Below are 17146 nucleotides of genomic sequence, written 5' to 3' on the forward strand. Positions count from 1 at the left end.
CAATCAGTTGATAGTCTAAATCTACATATGAGCAACGCTTGGACCTCATACACCTATAAAGCAAAGCAAGACGGTGAAAGATTCAAGGCAAGAGAAAAAGTAAAAGAAGTTCTACCTAACAGCCAATCAGCCATCATAAGAAAAGAAGTTTGCCCACCAAAGTTGATGACAAGCAATCAAAGGCATGTGGAAATTTTATTCCGTTTAGGATTATCAATTTTTGACACGATCTGCAATTTTGACATAAACTCAATACAAAATTAGGAAGTTAATGTTGAGTGATATGACCCATTTAATTAAATGGGACGGTTTTTTTTTTTTTTTTGAAAGAAGTCCAGCTAATTTATATATATGAAATCAACTTAAGTACAACCCTCAGTTAAAATAATATCATAAATACATTAGGGAAATTCTTCTACAAGAACATATTCCTCCCATATGGCTAACGCTTCCTTTGCAAGCTGGTGGGCCATGCCATTTAGAGTTCGATTGACATGATTGACCTTCCAGTGTTGTAGAGAGTTCAAAACCCCTCTAGTTTTGTCAATTAGATGTACATACCGACTTCAATTTTCTCTCTTTGTTTTCAGCACTTGCACCACTTGGAGAGCATCGCCTTCAAGTTGGTGTTGACCTATATATAATTCTATAACTATGTTTCGATACGATCTAAATCTGACACAAAAACGAATTAGCCCCAATTCTGTCTATATATAATTTTTTTCTTATATAGAGTGACATTGCGTAAACCTGCCTGGTCCGTACCATGATCAATCATAAACCAAAGCTTCCAACCCCAAAGTTGTGCACAAAGAAGTCAAAAAGGATTTAGTAATTTATGTAATTTATCCGTAAAATACGCATGCTTTAATTGCAAACAAAGGAGGGTAATGATGCCATGCCCCATTTAAAGCTTCAATTATGCAAACTCTCATGCTGTCCACTCTAAAATAAAGCAGTTGAATGAGTGCATCTGTGCATGTCTAAGAGACCAAAAAAGAAAAAAATTTCAAAGCAATTTCCACCTTGATAAAGACCCAGGACCGATCTTTCTTCAACCACAAGCCTCCATAAACTTTTTTACAAAATGCAGTATAAAGCCAGCCCCACAACCACCAAGTTTCCTGAGAAAATGCCTGCAATTGCTCCAGTTGCAATAGGCACACGGGGCACCGTAGGATCACTTGTCAGAAAGGAAATTGAATACTTCAGAAAGATTGAAATAGACAGATGTGGAAGCTCCCGGAAGCCTCAGGGACAGATTGTGGACATGGCTTCCACCAGTGGTCGCTCGGCCTCCAGGCCTAGTTTCTGGTTCTTGATGATGACATGGAAAAGGAAGAAGCAGAGAAGCAGTAGTGGGATCCTCCCAAGCATTTGCTCTGCTGTGGAAGTTGCAGACAGCAGTAGGCTAAATAGAATCCCTGGTTACAATTACAGGATCCTTAAGAATGACTTGCACCTCTAGATGATGATGCTTCCTAAGCCAGCCAGTTTGTTTCAAGTACAAAGCTTCTATGATGGTAGATTTCTCTACATTATGTGTCATCTTTTTGAATAATGTTATCAGATTGTAGCTTTTTGAAAGTTATGCTGTTTCTGATGCTTCAAGACTGGTGATGGCTTAATCTTCAAGATTATGCTTTCCTAGAGTTGATTTCATGGAGTTGTGGCACAGAATTCTGCAGATTTTATTTTTTTTTTATTTATTTTTTTTCTCTTGGAGATTTTGGTGAACCAGTCCAGCGATCGGCAGAATCTTCCCACACAAGAAAGAAGGATTGGATCAATGAAGATTGCTATAGACAGTGTTCAAAGGAGTTGTGAACAATAGCCAAAAGAAAAGATTGTGAACCTCATATACAGGAATGACACTCAGTTTGTATTTATTTTTATTGGTGCAGAAGGTTTACATGTATCAAAAAAAAAAGAGCAGAAATAGAAGTAGAGGTTTATTTAAGTTCTATTTTAGTTTGCACAATATCAGTTAACAAGGATGAAGAATAGCTGAAATTGCTGCCATACTGACCAGGCTCGGCATTTAAACTATAATTTTTTCTGGTAAATTCACACTTTCCCTTGAGATAAACAGAGGAATGTTGCACAGAGCATTTTGCATCTCACCAGTTGCTTATTTGCTTCTTTCTTGCCTTCTCTTGAACAAGTAACATTACATGGAATAAAGAATCAGAGCTGCACTTTTGCTGTCAACAACTTGTTTGCAATAGTAAGCAAACGTTTGGCCATTGGGATAATATCAAGGATTAAATAAATGAATTCCAGCTTGAAGAGATTGGTTGTTCTTGAGGAGGTCCTGAAGATTGCCTCGGAAACTGCCTAACAAAGATCCTGTGAAAGAAAAGAAAAAAAAACAAAGCTGATAAATTACAGCCAATCCTCTAAAACCAAGGTTATCCCACTGTTGCTTTTCTGGTGCTTGCACTTCTGCACTCCGTGCAAAGAGTAATGCTATATATTGCATATATTACATCCTTATCATACTGAGCTAATGTGACTGTACCCATCAGATCAACTTTTAGATTAGCTCTAATTAAAAAAAATAAAAATAAATAAGGGCCGATTAACATTACCAAATCAGCTCAATGAAATAAAGATAGGATAAGAGTGTAGTATATAACATTTTTACCATGCAAATAGTCTCAATGCTACGAGTGGCGCAAACCACAACTTAGATAAACCCAACATGGTAAAATATAAGAGGTATAATTTCAGTTCAATCAATTGAACTGCTAAATTAGGTATAGCTTGCAAAATTATGTATAGATATGGGGTGATACACATAATATGCATGATTGTTGGATCTTTACAAGGGGTCTTATCTCTACATATCAAGTTTAGGGCGTACGTTTTCTCATTGCACCTCAGTTTCCAGAACTTCAGTCACTTTGATACTACAGCTGATCTCTCTCTCTCTGGTGCCACATTCTCCGGTCACAAGTTCAACATGTCCCCCACTGTTTTGTGATGGATCTGTGGCACCTTTCTCATTGTTTCTTGGCATGGCCAGATACTCAAGAGCAGTTACAACATCACCCATCAATGGTCGGGTGTCAGCTTCCTCTTGGATGCACATTGCAGCAACTGCAAGAGCTTGATAGAGACCCTTTACAGGGTACTCTCCTCTTAGCAAAGGGTCTGCGATTAATGTGAACTTCTTTCTGTCCCTAAACAGTGGCTGTGCCTGCAAGATGAAAATGAGACTTTTTAACAAGCTGTTGTCAGCAATGAACCCCCTCAAAAATCTAAAAAATTAATCACAACATTTTATTGAACATTTTAAACATTGATAATTTACCACTCATCACAAAATCTTAAGCTAATTGAATTTTAGTCATTTATGATAAATGATTAAATGAAACATTTACTTCTTCTAACCCAGTGGGAAATGCTTTGTTTGTTAACGCTTTTTTATTCTCACTTTTGTTTTATGTTTTCAAAATAAAAACATTAACAAACAACCCAAAACACAAAACACTCAAAATTACTTTCATATTTATGTCACGTCACAACAGTTTTTCAAACAAAAATCAAGAAATACTATCTAAAAAGTATTAACAAATGAAGCTTAGTCGCATACACAAGTAGTTAGGTTAAAGATTTGGGGGAGTTGAGTTCCACTTATAAACATACCCAAGTAATTAGGTTCTGCTCCTCAGTGTGTCTTGAAGTATCAATAGCTCTCCTACCAGTGATTAATTCCAGAAACACGACGCCAAAACTATAAACATCAGACTTTTTTGTCAGCTGACCTGTGGAAGCATACTCTGGTGCACAGTAGCCATAGGTCCCCATCACCCTAGTAGACACATGGTCCTTGCCTCCTGTTGGACCAATCTTAGCAAGTCCAAAATCAGAGAGCTTGGGAGTGAATTCCTCATCTAATAATATGTTTGATGCTTTAAAGTCACGATAAATCACTGGCGGGTTGGCAAAGTCATGCAAGTATTCAAGCCCTTTGGCTGCTCCTTCAGCTATTCTCATCCTGGTATACCAATCCAGAGGCTCCTCATGATCTGGAGGTAAATCTGCAGAATCAAAGAAATCGATTGGTATTGTTATCTAAATCACCCGTTATCCCAAAAGCTTTTGTTTTACCATATTTGCTACTAGTCTATGAAGTCCCACGTGATTAGTTAAAGGAACTAATCTATGTTCGGGAATACCTAGAAGATGGTTTTCCAAAGATCCATTGGACATGAATTCATAAACTAATATTCTTTGATCCCCTTCTGCACAATAGCCAACCAAATTAACAAGATTGGGGTGATGAACCAGACTCAACATCAGAACCTCTGCAAAGAATTCTCTACTTCCTTGCAATCCTTTCCTGTCGAGTTGCTTCACAGCCACAACCTGAAATACAGTAAATCAGATCATGAAATTGCACAAGTCTGGTACACAGAGAGAGAGAGAGAGAGAGACCTTTTCAATGCTCTCTATGTACCCTTTGTACACCCTTCCAAATCCACCCTCGCCCACCAGACATTCAGTATTGAAGTTGTCAGTTGAAGAGGCCAATTCAAAGAATCTGAAAACCTGAGCAGAAATTTGTGCATGCCCAACTTTTAGTATCTCTTCAGCCAGATTCCTATACTTGCTGCTTCCTGCACATTGATAACATGCCTGTGTAAGAGTTTCAAATCAAGAATTCAGCTGAAAAGTAATTCTAAGCTACTGCAACAAGAAAGTTGCTTAATTATAAATGTATGCATCACCAAGCATTGTTGTAAGACTTTTCAAAATCACAACTTTATCCATACAAAAATCCCTCTACCTTTCCCTCCTAGAAAATTTCCAAGAACGTCTAATCAGTTTCCACAAACAAAAGTAAAATCCCCATAACTGAAACCACCATCCATATTTCCAAAACTTCAGCAGCCACATTGCTGATTATAAATATGACAAATGAATAGCTTTACAGATACAATGAAAGTAATATGATCGATAAAAAGTTGCATCCAATGTTAAATCCTTTTATATGGATTAATAAGAAGCGTTTTTATTATACCTGATTTCATCGAGAAACTAGCAACAACGGAGGCAAACGTGTCCCGACCATCCGCATATCTATGTTTTCTCCTCTTAAAAGGGACCTCCGGCCAGTCAGAGCTGCAACAAGAGAGGCAGTTAATCTCCGGCAAACCCATTTGTACAAACTCTTAATCAACCCTCTCAGGAAAAGAACTCCAAATCAAACCCAAAATTAATAATGTACTCAGAATTAAAGAGAAATGGTGTGTGAGAGAATATTATGGCATTTTTGAGAGAGATGAGAAACTGAACAAGTTTTCCGGGTTTGTCGGGGACAATACAATTGTTAGACTGTTAGTTCTGTTCGGGTTAGTTTCTGAAACCAATCTGATTGATGCATCCAAGCTTAATTTAGTTGTCTTTCTTTGTGTTCCAGAGACACAGAGGTGGTAGTTTAGGCTGTTTCCCTAACTAACTATAACTAATTTACTACCTTCTCAACTTCCTTCCATTGCCGAGGCAACAAAGAGAAATGTTTCGGTTACTAAAATAATAGATTTTATGAGATGATGACACATTATTTGAAAAAAAAAATAATAATAATAATAAGTATAGAATTTCTCTACATTATAAACAAGGCAAATTTTTCTTTTTCTTTTTTAGGTATAAATATAAAATTAGTCATTGTGGTATGACCAATTTGTAATTAACTCATTGTCGTATAAAAATTAGTTGGAAGGTAAGCAAAAAAAGCAAATAGAAAACTCTATGTTAGCCAATTTTGAAGCTAATTGTAGATCGGTGCAACCACGGGGTTAATTTTACATTTGTCCCTATTTCTTTTTATTTTGATCTTAATGTAAAATTTCCATAATGACTAAAACAGCCTCCATCCAATGGATCTTAGGTCAAAAAGCCTATTAGACCCAATGGATTGAGAACTGGTGTAATAGGTATTGCATTGAATCTAAATTTCACGTTATGATAGTCAAGCTTACTTTGAATCCATCCATCTTGGATGCAGTAGGGCTGTTAAGAGAGCAAGCCACTCGCGAGTGAGCTCAAGCTCAGCTCGTATAAGCTTGGCTCGTGCTCGACTCGAATATTAAATGAAGCGTTTCGTGAATACGAATCCTGGCTCGAATATTAAACGAAGTTAGGCTCGATTCGGCTAAGCTTGTGAGCAGCTCGTATAAGGCTCGAATTGGTAGTTATTCACACAATTCCTTATATTAATATTATATATATATATATTTTCTAATAGCATCATTTTATTATAAAATGATGTATATCCTTTCTTTTCGAAACTAAGTGCCTTGCTGTATTGACTCAGGCTCCATACTCTACTAGCTAGACTAAGCAAATGCTCATATGTAAGCTGACTTCTTGAGCCGTTTAAGAGCACTTAAAGTTTAAATTTATAATAAAAAAATAAATTAATAAATTAAATTAAATATAAGAGCTAGCTCGTGAATTAGCTCGACTCGGCTTGACTTATTATGAGCTTGAGTTCAATTTTTTTGCTTATTCTTAAACTCGGCTCGAGTTCGAGTAAAATTTAAACAAGTCGAGCCCAAACAAAAAAAGTTTATTCAAGCTTGACTCGTTTACAGCCCTATAGATGCAGGACACTTTGAGGATTTCACTTTGAACTGGAATTTCTTGTTATTAGGCCAAAAATTCGAGTAGCGTAAAAAAGGGAGTTGTGGGATTTGAGCAAGTGGGTCTTACATTTTGAGCTGTCAGAGGCAAGTAGACCCTTCAACCTCTTTCTCTTAAGCTACTGAAATTTTTATAAAATTCGAATTATTTAATAATAAAAAATCCTTATCTTTTTGGACATCTTGGGCCCAATTAAATTCTCCGTGAGGCATGAATGTATCTCCTTTGTATCTCTATCCTGGATTTCTAACCCAGGAAGGATCTCTTTTTTTCGGACTTCGGGTCAAATATGTCGTATTGAGTTTTAAGGCCCATTCACCTCACCATTGAATTTATTGGGTCTATTTGGAGTGTCATTTTTTTTTTTTTTTTTCAATCCAGTCTATTTAACTTATATATATATATATATGCACTTGATTCTCACATATTTGTATTAAAAATACATGTAAGAATGACATGTACTTTAAATATATATTAATATAATCGACTAAATTAAAACTTTGAGGAAATATTTTTTTATAAAATTTTGAAGTATTATTCTTCCATCAATTCATAAAACATGTGAAGGCAAGAAGATGAAGAGGTTATGACCAGTTGGCCATCTTACATTCTTACGTATTCCATGACCAAAGCTCTGTCCACGTCTTTACACGTGCTGAAAAATCTCTAAGATAAGAGATTTTGATCGTTTCAAAGTCAAATGATAGTTTTGTCTTATTGTTTATACCAAAATTTGATTGGTGAACTTTCAAACTTTGAAAGTTACTAATAACAATCTATCTCTGCACAGATGCCATGGGGCATAGACTAGTAGTTCTTGCATTTTAAAGAATAAAGTACTTGTTTAAGGGGTTGGTTTGGGATTGGGTTTGAAGGGCTTGTTCAACACTCAAAAGGCCCGTTTGAGATTGAGTTTGAGAGACTTGTTTAATGCTCAAAAAGTCCATTTGAAAAAAAAAAAAAACTTGTTTGATAAAAAAAATTAAAAACACTTTTAAGGTTCCAAAAAACCTAAAAATGACCAAAACGCACTTTTAGTAAAAGCTTAAAAATAAAGCTTTTGCCAAAAAGCATTTTTTTACTTAAAAACTTTATTTGTCAAACGCAATTCAAAACAGGTTCTTAATCGCATGCCTTTTTGTTCGGATTTAACTTTGGTCCTGTAATTCAATAGTTTAGATTTTTTTTTTTTTTTATTTATTTTTTTTTTTTATTTTTTTTTAAGTTTAAAATTAAATCTAGTTAGAGTAGTTTTTGGTACGACCTAATCAGTGATAAGCTACCTGCAAAATAGTAAGAGTGTCAAAAGATTTGTCAGTTCGAAGACCAGAAAAACTCCGATGCTAAAGTTAGCATTCTTATTTGGAGAGAAAATATAGCAATGGATTCATCCACTTTCCTTTTATAGGGTTTTAGGTAACTGCTAGTATTATGCCGTTGTACGTTTATCTGTTGGTTAAGAGATAATAGTCTTTTCATGTTCAGATGGTGGAAAAATAATCTCTTGAAATATCTGGAGTGGCTGAATTATTTGAATGAGATTGCTTGAATTACGGAGGACCCATAATAAATTTTGAGGTTTGATACGGACACAACGCGAACCCAACTCATGGCCAACCTCTCTCCTACATGTAAAAAAAAATTGAATTTTAAACCAAACAAATTGTCTTTTTTCTCAAATTTTCAGAATCCCCAAAATCCTCTCAATCAATTTTTATTTTTATTTTTAAATAACACATAGAAGAGAAGTTAACCATAAGTTAGATTTATGTTGTAACCTTAACATTTTCCATAAATTTTATCTGACAACAAATTTAAACCGTTAAAAAAATTATAACACATATTAACAGCACCTTGCCCGAATGAGCACAAAGATAATAAGAGAGATGCAGGATATGAATGAGCCTTGTAAGTTTGCCAAGTCATACTTGTTAAACACGTGGCGCATAGAAAGAAGGCCAGATGGAGACGTTGTAGGAATTGTAGGAAAACACATAGCAGGTGATATGCTTCCCCTGTGAGAGCCCCTCCAAAACCCCTGCAAAACCTACCAGAGTTGCTCGCTGGCAATCCTCAAACAATGCCACTACCAAAATGGTGGTCTTCAGGTCCCTCAAAGCCCTAATCAAAGACCCCAAAAGATCCAAAACTTTCCTCACCCTCACCACCATCACCGGCAACACAACCTCCACAATCCCACTTCCGTACTTCCCTCTCTCTCACCATCTCGCTCGCCCTCTCTTTCGCCTCCCCTGTTCCACCAAATGGATCTTCAGCCCCTCCTTCCACGGCCCTCTCTTCCTCTCTTTCCCTCCATGGAAGCTTTCCCAGTCCGCCACGCCCCTATACCTCCAGGGCAAGGCCCCCGCCGTCGTTTTGCGCAGGGCTTTGCCCATCACTTTGGGCCAGGCCGTCTTGGATCGGGTCGAGAGGCCCAAGGAGCCCGCTGACGCAGCCTTTCTGGAGAGCTTCGTGAACTTGCCGAACTTGATCTCCATGACCCGATTGCTCTCAGGTCCTGTGCTTGGATGGTACGGTTTTTTTCCCCTTTGATGCTCCCTTTAGTTGCTGGGAAAGTTAGAGCAAAAGAAGAGAAAATTTGGGTCTATAAATAGAGAAATTTTTTAACAGTCATAGGCATACGTGGTTGAGTAAATAAGAAGAATCGGTGATTATAGATTGGGTTATGTGAGATAATTAAGGGTCATTTGCTTTATGCAATGTGCTGCTTCTTGGGGGTTTAAGCTCGTAAAAAGGTACCACCTTGTTGAACGAAAGATTTTGGTTGAGAGCACCACTGTACATATAGCAAAGTAGCCTATTCGTTTTATTTATTTACTTGACTTTACTAGCATATATTGGGTGAGATCAAAACTAAAAGAGGATTTGATTGCACATTACTTTGTTGATTTTTAGTACAGATAAACATATCTGAGGCCCAATTTTACTAGTAGCTTGTGGTGTGTGTTTAAGGAGGAGTTGATACTATGGAGCATTTGGTCATACATTGTTCTGGTGCTAGAAATTAAGGTCTCTTTGCTTGGCCCGACTTGGGTAAATGCCAAATTTATGCTTGAGCTATTTAAGATCTTGAGTAGGGTAGTAATGAAAACAATATTAGAATGTTTGAGGGCATAGAACTGCCACAAACTGCTGTTGCTTTAATCTTCTCTTGAATGCGAATTAACTGAAATTGAGATCTTTTAGGATAAATTGTGCCCTTTAGCTAGGATCTTCCCCTGTGTACTTTTTGAGTCCTTTGGATATGCCATCTCCGAGGTGCAGTGCGCTTTCTCTTCAACAAAGATTCTCATTCAAATCACTCTAGGATGTTCATTTCTTTAGATGTTGATCTTATTTGGATTTTGAATTATCTAATTTTTTATAGTAACGCACCTTTTATCTTCAGATCTTTTTGCTTATTTTTTAACATAAATGTTTAAATTTTTTAATTGCCCTGCACTGGAAATGGGATTAACAATCTTTATGCAGGATGATCACAAATGAGTGGTATTCTTCGGCAATGGTGGGATTGGCTATCTCTGGGGCAACTGATTGGGTATGGACACACGTCTTTGATGGAAGCAAATCCCAATGTTACAAAAATGAGATGTTAAACGCTTTACTTTTTCTTCATTCATCATGTAGCTAGATGGATACGTGGCAAGGAAGATGAGAATAAATTCTGTTGTGGGTTCCTACCTTGATCCCCTTGCTGACAAGGTAAAAGTTCAAGCCTCTTCTTCTGAGCTCAATAGCTTTGCTGGGTTGCTCTTTTCAGGTTGTATTTGGTTCATTTTACCTGCCTTTGGCTGAACTTTGTTTTTGCTATGTCTGGTTGATACAGGTTCTTATTGGATGTGTTGCTTTGGCAATGGTACATAAAGATCTTCTGCACCGTAAGTAGTCTTGATCCCCCCACCCTCCCAATTGAAAAAAGTAAAACAGTGCATATTGAGCCGTTGGACGTATCGATGAAAATTAGCAATATGTGTATCTGTATTTTTCAAGAAAGCTTAGCTCACTATTTCAAAGGATTGGTTCATTGGTTGTAATGGTTGTCACATGGCAGTATATATTTGCTCCTATAATAATTTTTTTTGGAGCACATAAGATTAACATGCACACAGTTCTCTTTTATGTCTGTTGTGGAGAAAATGAATCTCATTTGGTATTTTGGACTGTGAAGCTGGACTTGTTGGACTCGTTGTGTTGCGAGATGTCTTCCTTGTTGGTGGTGCAGTATATCAAAGAGGTAGTAGCTTGGGTTGGGAGGTAATATAGCCTAATTTGAACTTGATATAGGATTTTTTTCCCCCCCTTTTTCTCCACTTGACAGTCTTGGTAGTTATCTAGTTGAAATCTTGATTGTTACTATTGAATTTCTTCTTTCAGTGGAAAAGTGGGTTTGATTTCTTCAACCTTGATGGTACCTGTCCCCAAAAGGTTGAGCCTCTCTTTCTTAGCAAGGTAAGGTTCGAGTGTCATAACTTGATTATCTGATGGACGGGGTTAGTAATAGAGTAATATATGTAAAGTAGTGTATCTAAATTCTGCAATGTGGACGTTAGGGAACAGGTTATTTAGTAAAGTTTATAAACTCCTTTTCCTATTTTTGGATTAAAAATATGCTCTCTCTTTTTTAATTAAATATATATTGAAGCATGAAATGTTATAGGGCTCATGGCTGATATATAGATAGGAGGAAATAGATAGCTTAACAAGGAGTGCTAATCTTTACAGGTTAATACGGTTCTCCAGTTGGTTTTAGTAGCTGCAGCTCTTCTTCAACCAGAGTTTGGAACCCAAGAAACTCAGTCATACATCACATATTTAAGGTAACTCAGTCACCTTTCTGGCTGTTGTGTAAGTTTTGATTCTTTTGATATTATATAGCATAAGTCCATTTAATTTGGCGCAGTTGGTTAGTGGCTTCAACAACAGTGGCTTCCACTGCAGCATATGGAGTAGAACACATAAGGAAGAGATCTGCCTTGATCAGTAGGAAACCTTAGTTTGAATCTTACCTTTCAGGTAGCTGGTAAAATACATCAACTTCATCAGCTCTGAGTTATTTAGTGGGCGTCAATGTTAAAAGATTGAAGAACAAATGCTGGTATTGAGGTTGTGGTATCCATAGACAGAAGACACGGAAGGTGTTAGACCTTTTTAAGGTCATCTTTCACAAGTTCCATCTGTCAGAGACTGAGTTGTGGCCTTTTAACTCCTGGAATTGCTTGGCAAGTATGCTAAAAGTTGGAAAAACTTGGTTAAGCTGTGAAGATTCATAACAGAAGCTCTTCTTTTTTTTTTTTTGGTCCGTTCCTTTTTTTCTCTTTTCATTTTTCCTTCTTTTAAAGGGAAAGAACGGGAGGGTCTTTGAGAGTGAACTTGTTATTGTGAATAAAGAAATATGTCCTTGTAATTTATATACTCGACATCACAAATTCTTCAAAGAATGAAAATAAAATATCTAGGGTTTGTTCTGAGAAAGTTATAATGGATGCCAGTACTCATTTTGTTACACGAGCCTTTGTCATCAACACCTTCCAAGCACTGCATTCAGTATGCTGCTAATCAAAAGCTCATTACCCTTCCTGCTAATTGTACAGATTTACAAAATCGCAAAACTAGGAAGAAGCAAAACCCCCATCGCACTCATCCAATCAAAAGGTTGCCTCAGAGTAATGATAGGCTTCCAAACTTTACAATAGAATGCATACGTGCGGAATAAGTATGGTCCATTACCAACAGTAGTTTGAGAAGAGTACAAGATGAGACCACAGGTTGGTTTCTAGTTCCTTTACCGACATGTCTGCGGTAAAAAATCTCTCTAGTGGGGGACAAAAGTGAACTCATAGATGTCCAATTACGACCCAACCAGATTTTACTTTTCGCGGGAGTGGTTCACAAGCAATCTCAAAAGCAACTCTTGATGGTCGTCCACCAAGACATCAAACTTGAAATGTCATGATCTATGCCAAAGGGAAAGTGTCGAGAGCCAAATAAATGAACTAAATTTTTTTAAAAAATTTATGTAACAGATCGTGGTGTACAAGAGAGAAGAAATTACATTTTTTAATTTAAAAATTTTGTCACATCCGTTTAATTTTTTTTTGAATTTATTTATTTGGCTCCCAGTCGCCGCAAAAGGTTCTTGCAAGATAGCAATAACAAACTCTTGCCTCTGATCAACTATCCCAAAAGACTCATTGCTGAATCAGAATCAACAAGAATCTCATCACAGGAGAGAGCAGGTTTCCACACACAAATTCCGCGATCATCAAATTGATCTCCACAGTTTCATCCAACTTCCACACCAAGCAACACTTTTCATTGAGGCAACCCAGCTTCAATTTCATCCCACATGTGAACATTCTTGATAACTTTCTCCTTGATCTGCTTAATAAGCTCGCGTGCCTCTTCAACCTTTTTAATCCCCACAAGCCCCTCTACAAGCCCCTTCATCGTCACGAAATTCGGTAACCAACCCTTCTCCATACTCTCCTTAGCAATCGACAATGCGGCCTCAATATCCCCACCTTGGCATAGGAAGCAAACCATAGTAGAATAGCAATCGTAATCCGGTTGGCAACCCCTCTTCTTCATGGTCTTGAAGAGCTTCTTGGCTTGCTCCAAATTGCCTTCGTTACAAAACCCTTGAATCAAATGTGCATACGTGACCGAATTCGGCCTCAGGCCCCTCAACAACATTCCATCCAGCAATGCCTTGGCCTCCGAAGATTTCTTCAGCTTGCACAGACCCTGAATCCTAATGTTGTACGTACCAATCCCCATGTCCACACCATGCTTCTTCATCAACTTCATTACTTTCCCAATGTCCTCAAACCTCTCTTCCCTGTAAAACCCAGCAAACAAATGCCCAAAAGTCGTCGCGCTCGGCTTCATCCAGTTCCTCTCCATCTCGGCCACCACAGAATACCCGGAACTCGTCGACCCAGACTCCGAAAACCCCTTGATCACCGTGTTATACGAGTCCAAATCCGGCTCAAGCCCATAAACCTTTGGAAACTCAACGAAAACCCGATTCAGCTCCTTGTAATCCTTCGCCACCAGGCAAGCAAACAGTAACGCGTTGAGCGATTTCACCGAGCGACGAATACCCAGATCACCCATTTGCTTAAAAGCCTCAATAGCCTGGTTGACCATACCAGCCCGGCCGTAGAGGACGATAGAGTGGGCAACAAAACGCTCCGTTCGGAGTTCGGGGCGGGTCCGGAGCCCCGACTCCAGTAACTCCCGGATTGACTCAAAGTTTTTGGAGCCGGAGAGCTGGGAGACGGCGACGTTTAAGGCGATTTGGTCGAGGCGGTAGTAGGGTGTGAGGGCCGCGGCGCGGCAGATGTCGAGGATGGTGTGGGGGTTTTGCTCGGACTTGAGGAGGTTGAGCGCGGCTCGGGTCTTCTGCTTGGAGGTGAGAGGAGTGGTGCAGTCTGGGGAGAGGATTGAGGATGCCGTGGAGAGGTGACGGCAGTGGAGGTTGTGGGTGAGGGAGTGGCGGATGCGAGAGAGGAGGGACATGGGGTGTACGGGGTTTAGGGTTTAGATACAGATATAAACACAAATGGAATTGGATGCTGTGAAACGGAGATCATCTATTTCCTGCCCATACAAAATTTCAAAGGATCCGGCTTCTATGCGGTAGTGAAAACTACCGCATAGGAGCTGTTATGCAAAACGGCACAGTTTTGCATAATATACCAAGTAAAACTGTGCCGTTTCGCTCTTTGCCTTATTTAATAAATAATAAAAATATAATATGTATTTTCTCACTTACGCCGTTAGCCCAAGAGAAACCAAACGGCAATATCTTACTCATCAAACAGCCCGTGAAAAGTGAAAACACAAGAGCTCAGGCCAATCAAGAGACTTCGTCGGAGCGGAGTGCCTACCATTCACAGGTATTCCATTCTCTGTCTCCCTCTCTCTGTCTCGGTAAGCATTTTTTGATTTTGATGTTTTGGCGGAGGGGTTTGTTGATTTGGGTTTTTTTGGGTTTTTTGATTCTGCATTATCGACATCACCAAACACACACCCACCACCAATTTCAGCAGCTGCACGACCACTAGTGGTTTGGCTTGCTGCCAAATGAATTCCACCCGCCCGCTAATGTCATCATGCACGCCTTAGAAAGTGTTGGGAAGTATGGCCGACGTGGTCGAGAGCTTGTCCATTTGGGCTGCTCTGTTTTAGAGTTTTTATTCTGCTTGTGATTAATTCTTGGAGACGAAGAAAGCTGAATTTGCGAAAGAAACACGAATGTTTTATTTTCTATGAAACAACTTTTCGTAAAACTGCTGTGATTTATACAGAATCAAAATTTTTTTAAAAAAAAAACCCAAATCAACAAATCCCTCCACCAAAACATCAGAATCAAAAAATCAGATCCGGCTTACCGAGAGAGAGAGAGGGAGACAGAGAATGGAATACAATTGGCACTCCGGCTCCGGCGAAGCCTCTTGACTGGCCTAAGCTCCGCTTCGGCGAAGCCTCTTGAATGGCCTGAGCTCTTGTCTTTTCACTTTTCACGGGCTGTTTGATGCGTAAGATATTGCCGTTTGGTTTCTCTTGCTAACGGTGTAAGTGAGAAAATACATATTATATTTTTATTATTTATTAAATAAGGCAAAGAGCAAAACGGCACAGTTTTACTTGGTATATTATGCAAAACTGTGCCGTTTTGCATAACAGCTCCTACACGGTAGTTTTCTCCACCGCATAGAAGCCGGATCTTATATATACATATACACAACAGTCAAGTTATTTGGCTTCGTTTGGCAACAACCTTGTCCTAGATACTGTTCATCTTTTGACTAGTTGACCATCAATATTTCACACACTATTCCCATATTGCCCTTAGCTTTCTCTGCAAACACTGTTTGGGTGGGCGTCGCTTTCAAGAGCCAGTCCACGTCGCCTAGCGCAAAGCAGCCCAAGGCATCGGCAAAAGGGACCTGAAAATCCGAGGCATAGGCAAAAGGGACCATCGGAGGGGAGACAAAAGCGTTGGCGGTGGGTGGGCCCGAAACGCTGCGGCGGAGAGGAGAAGAGGAAGCGGGGGTGGTGGGGAGGGAGAGCTTGGAGAAACCATGGAGGGTGAGGTCGTCTAGCTCGAAGAAGAGCCTCTTGGGATTGGGTTCGGAGCGGGAGGGGTCAGGGTGTAGTGGGTCTTGAAAAGAGGAAGACGACAAGGGAGAGCGCCGTTTCATGGGGTTGGAGCTAGAGCAGCCGCAAGTGGTGCAGGGTTGGTGGTTGTTGGAGTTGAAGCTGTTGAGACGGTTGGAGGTCCTCTGAGTTCGGTTGCATCACTTCTTGATTGTTATTGCTATTGGGATCACTCATTTCCGGTAATCTTTCCTTCTTTCTTTCTTATTGTTTCCTCTGGAGCTCTCTGGCTCTATCTTTCTTATGCACTTATGCGTAGGCCTCTCTTGTTCCACAAAAATGAGGGAAAATTCGAATTCTGATTTTGGAGGGGGCATCAAGCATGGCGTGGTTTTTATGGCCGTGAAATCAACACCTGAAAATCAGATCAGACCATGAAATGCAGGGATAAAAATTCAATTAGACCATCTCTCATCTCTTGGCGTCATGGGTTGGAGAAATGGGCTACAAAACCAAGCCCTCATCTCTCTTGAATTCCATTTCCACACTGAATGTCATAACCATGGCTTGGTGGAAGTGCTTCTTCTACGGAGAGATCGGTGGAAATGGAGAAGAGGAAAAGAGAAGCTGCGCCACTGTTTTTGGGAGAAACATCTGAAGGGCAAAAGTGTTATTTCACATTAGGAAAAGGACAAAAACAGTGTTTAGGCCGGGGTCATGCCCTTTGCCAAACACTACCTATTTTTTTTTAATAATATATAAGGGTAAATACTAAATAACTCTATGGGGTTTCACTTAATTTTTTTTTCTCCTTAGAATTTATTTTTTATCATAGGAGGCCCTTCTAGTTTTGATAAAAGGCCAAATTCATTCTTCTATCCATTGACCGTTAGTTGACCTAACGGAATTCCACGTTGACCAATTAGAAGTTGACATTTGGCATAAGTACCTACTTAAATTTTTTACTTTTTTTTTAAAAAAATTAAAATTAAAAAAATATATTTTTTCATAATAAAAAATAAAAAATAAAAAAATAAAATTCTTGTATCGAACTGGCCTTGGTTCCATGCCCCTCAATTTTATATATATATATATATATATATATATATATATATATATATATATATTATGAAAAAATATATTTTTCAATTTTAATTTAAAAAATAAAAAATAAAAAAATTTCATTAGGTGCCACATCATCAGGCCACTTATGCCAAATGTCAGTTTTTAATTGGTCCACGTGAAGTTCTGTTAGGTCAACTAAAAACAAATTTGGTCTTTTATCAAAACCAAAATAACCTTTTGTGATAAAGAATAAACCCTAAGGGAGGAAAAAAAATTAAGTAAAATCCCATAGGGTTATTTA

General features: G+C 38.5%; 4 protein-coding genes across 5 annotated transcripts; 2 read left to right on the forward strand and 2 right to left on the reverse strand.

Moving 5' to 3' along the window:
• Nucleotides 1-1087: 1087 nt before the first annotated feature.
• On the forward strand, nucleotides 1088-1468 carry LOC132170092 (uncharacterized). The gene has a single exon (XM_059581000.1). It carries the CDS (start codon nucleotides 1088-1090, stop codon nucleotides 1466-1468), a length of 381 nt encoding a protein of 126 aa, XP_059436983.1.
• A 642-nt stretch (nucleotides 1469-2110) lies between these two features.
• On the reverse strand, nucleotides 2111-5069 carry LOC132168775 (probable serine/threonine-protein kinase PBL23). Of its 2 annotated transcripts, XM_059579808.1 has the most exons (6): nucleotides 5030-5069; nucleotides 4444-4625; nucleotides 4185-4374; nucleotides 3652-4046; nucleotides 2867-3202; nucleotides 2111-2349 (listed from the first exon to the last, which is right to left on the reverse strand). In XM_059579808.1, the coding sequence occupies exons 1-5, from the start codon at nucleotides 5037-5039 to the stop codon at nucleotides 2873-2875; spliced, it is 1107 nt and encodes a 368-aa protein (XP_059435791.1). In that variant the 5' UTR covers nucleotides 5040-5069; the 3' UTR covers nucleotides 2111-2349; nucleotides 2867-2872. The 2 variants fall into 2 exon arrangements, with proteins under 2 accessions (XP_059435791.1, XP_059435790.1); XM_059579807.1 differs by lacking the exon at nucleotides 2111-2349 and having other exon boundaries at nucleotides 2776-3202.
• A 3566-nt stretch (nucleotides 5070-8635) lies between these two features.
• LOC132170460 (cardiolipin synthase (CMP-forming), mitochondrial) lies at nucleotides 8636-12087 on the forward strand. Its single transcript, XM_059581452.1, has 8 exons — nucleotides 8636-9185; nucleotides 10147-10213; nucleotides 10303-10377; nucleotides 10502-10553; nucleotides 10844-10929; nucleotides 11050-11124; nucleotides 11398-11492; nucleotides 11576-12087. The coding sequence occupies exons 1-8, from the start codon at nucleotides 8749-8751 to the stop codon at nucleotides 11667-11669; spliced, it is 981 nt and encodes a 326-aa protein (XP_059437435.1). The 5' UTR covers nucleotides 8636-8748; the 3' UTR covers nucleotides 11670-12087.
• Nucleotides 11945-14926, reverse strand: LOC132170459 (small ribosomal subunit protein mS86 (rPPR1)-like). The gene has a single exon (XM_059581450.1). The coding sequence runs from the start codon at nucleotides 14194-14196 to the stop codon at nucleotides 12988-12990; it is 1209 nt and encodes a 402-aa protein (XP_059437433.1). The 5' UTR covers nucleotides 14197-14926; the 3' UTR covers nucleotides 11945-12987.
• Nucleotides 14927-17146: the final 2220 nt, after the last annotated feature.

The sequence above is a fragment of the Corylus avellana genome, chromosome ca2 (assembly GCF_901000735.1).
Source record: "Corylus avellana chromosome ca2, CavTom2PMs-1.0".
NCBI lineage: Eukaryota > Viridiplantae > Streptophyta > Magnoliopsida > Fagales > Betulaceae > Corylus > Corylus avellana.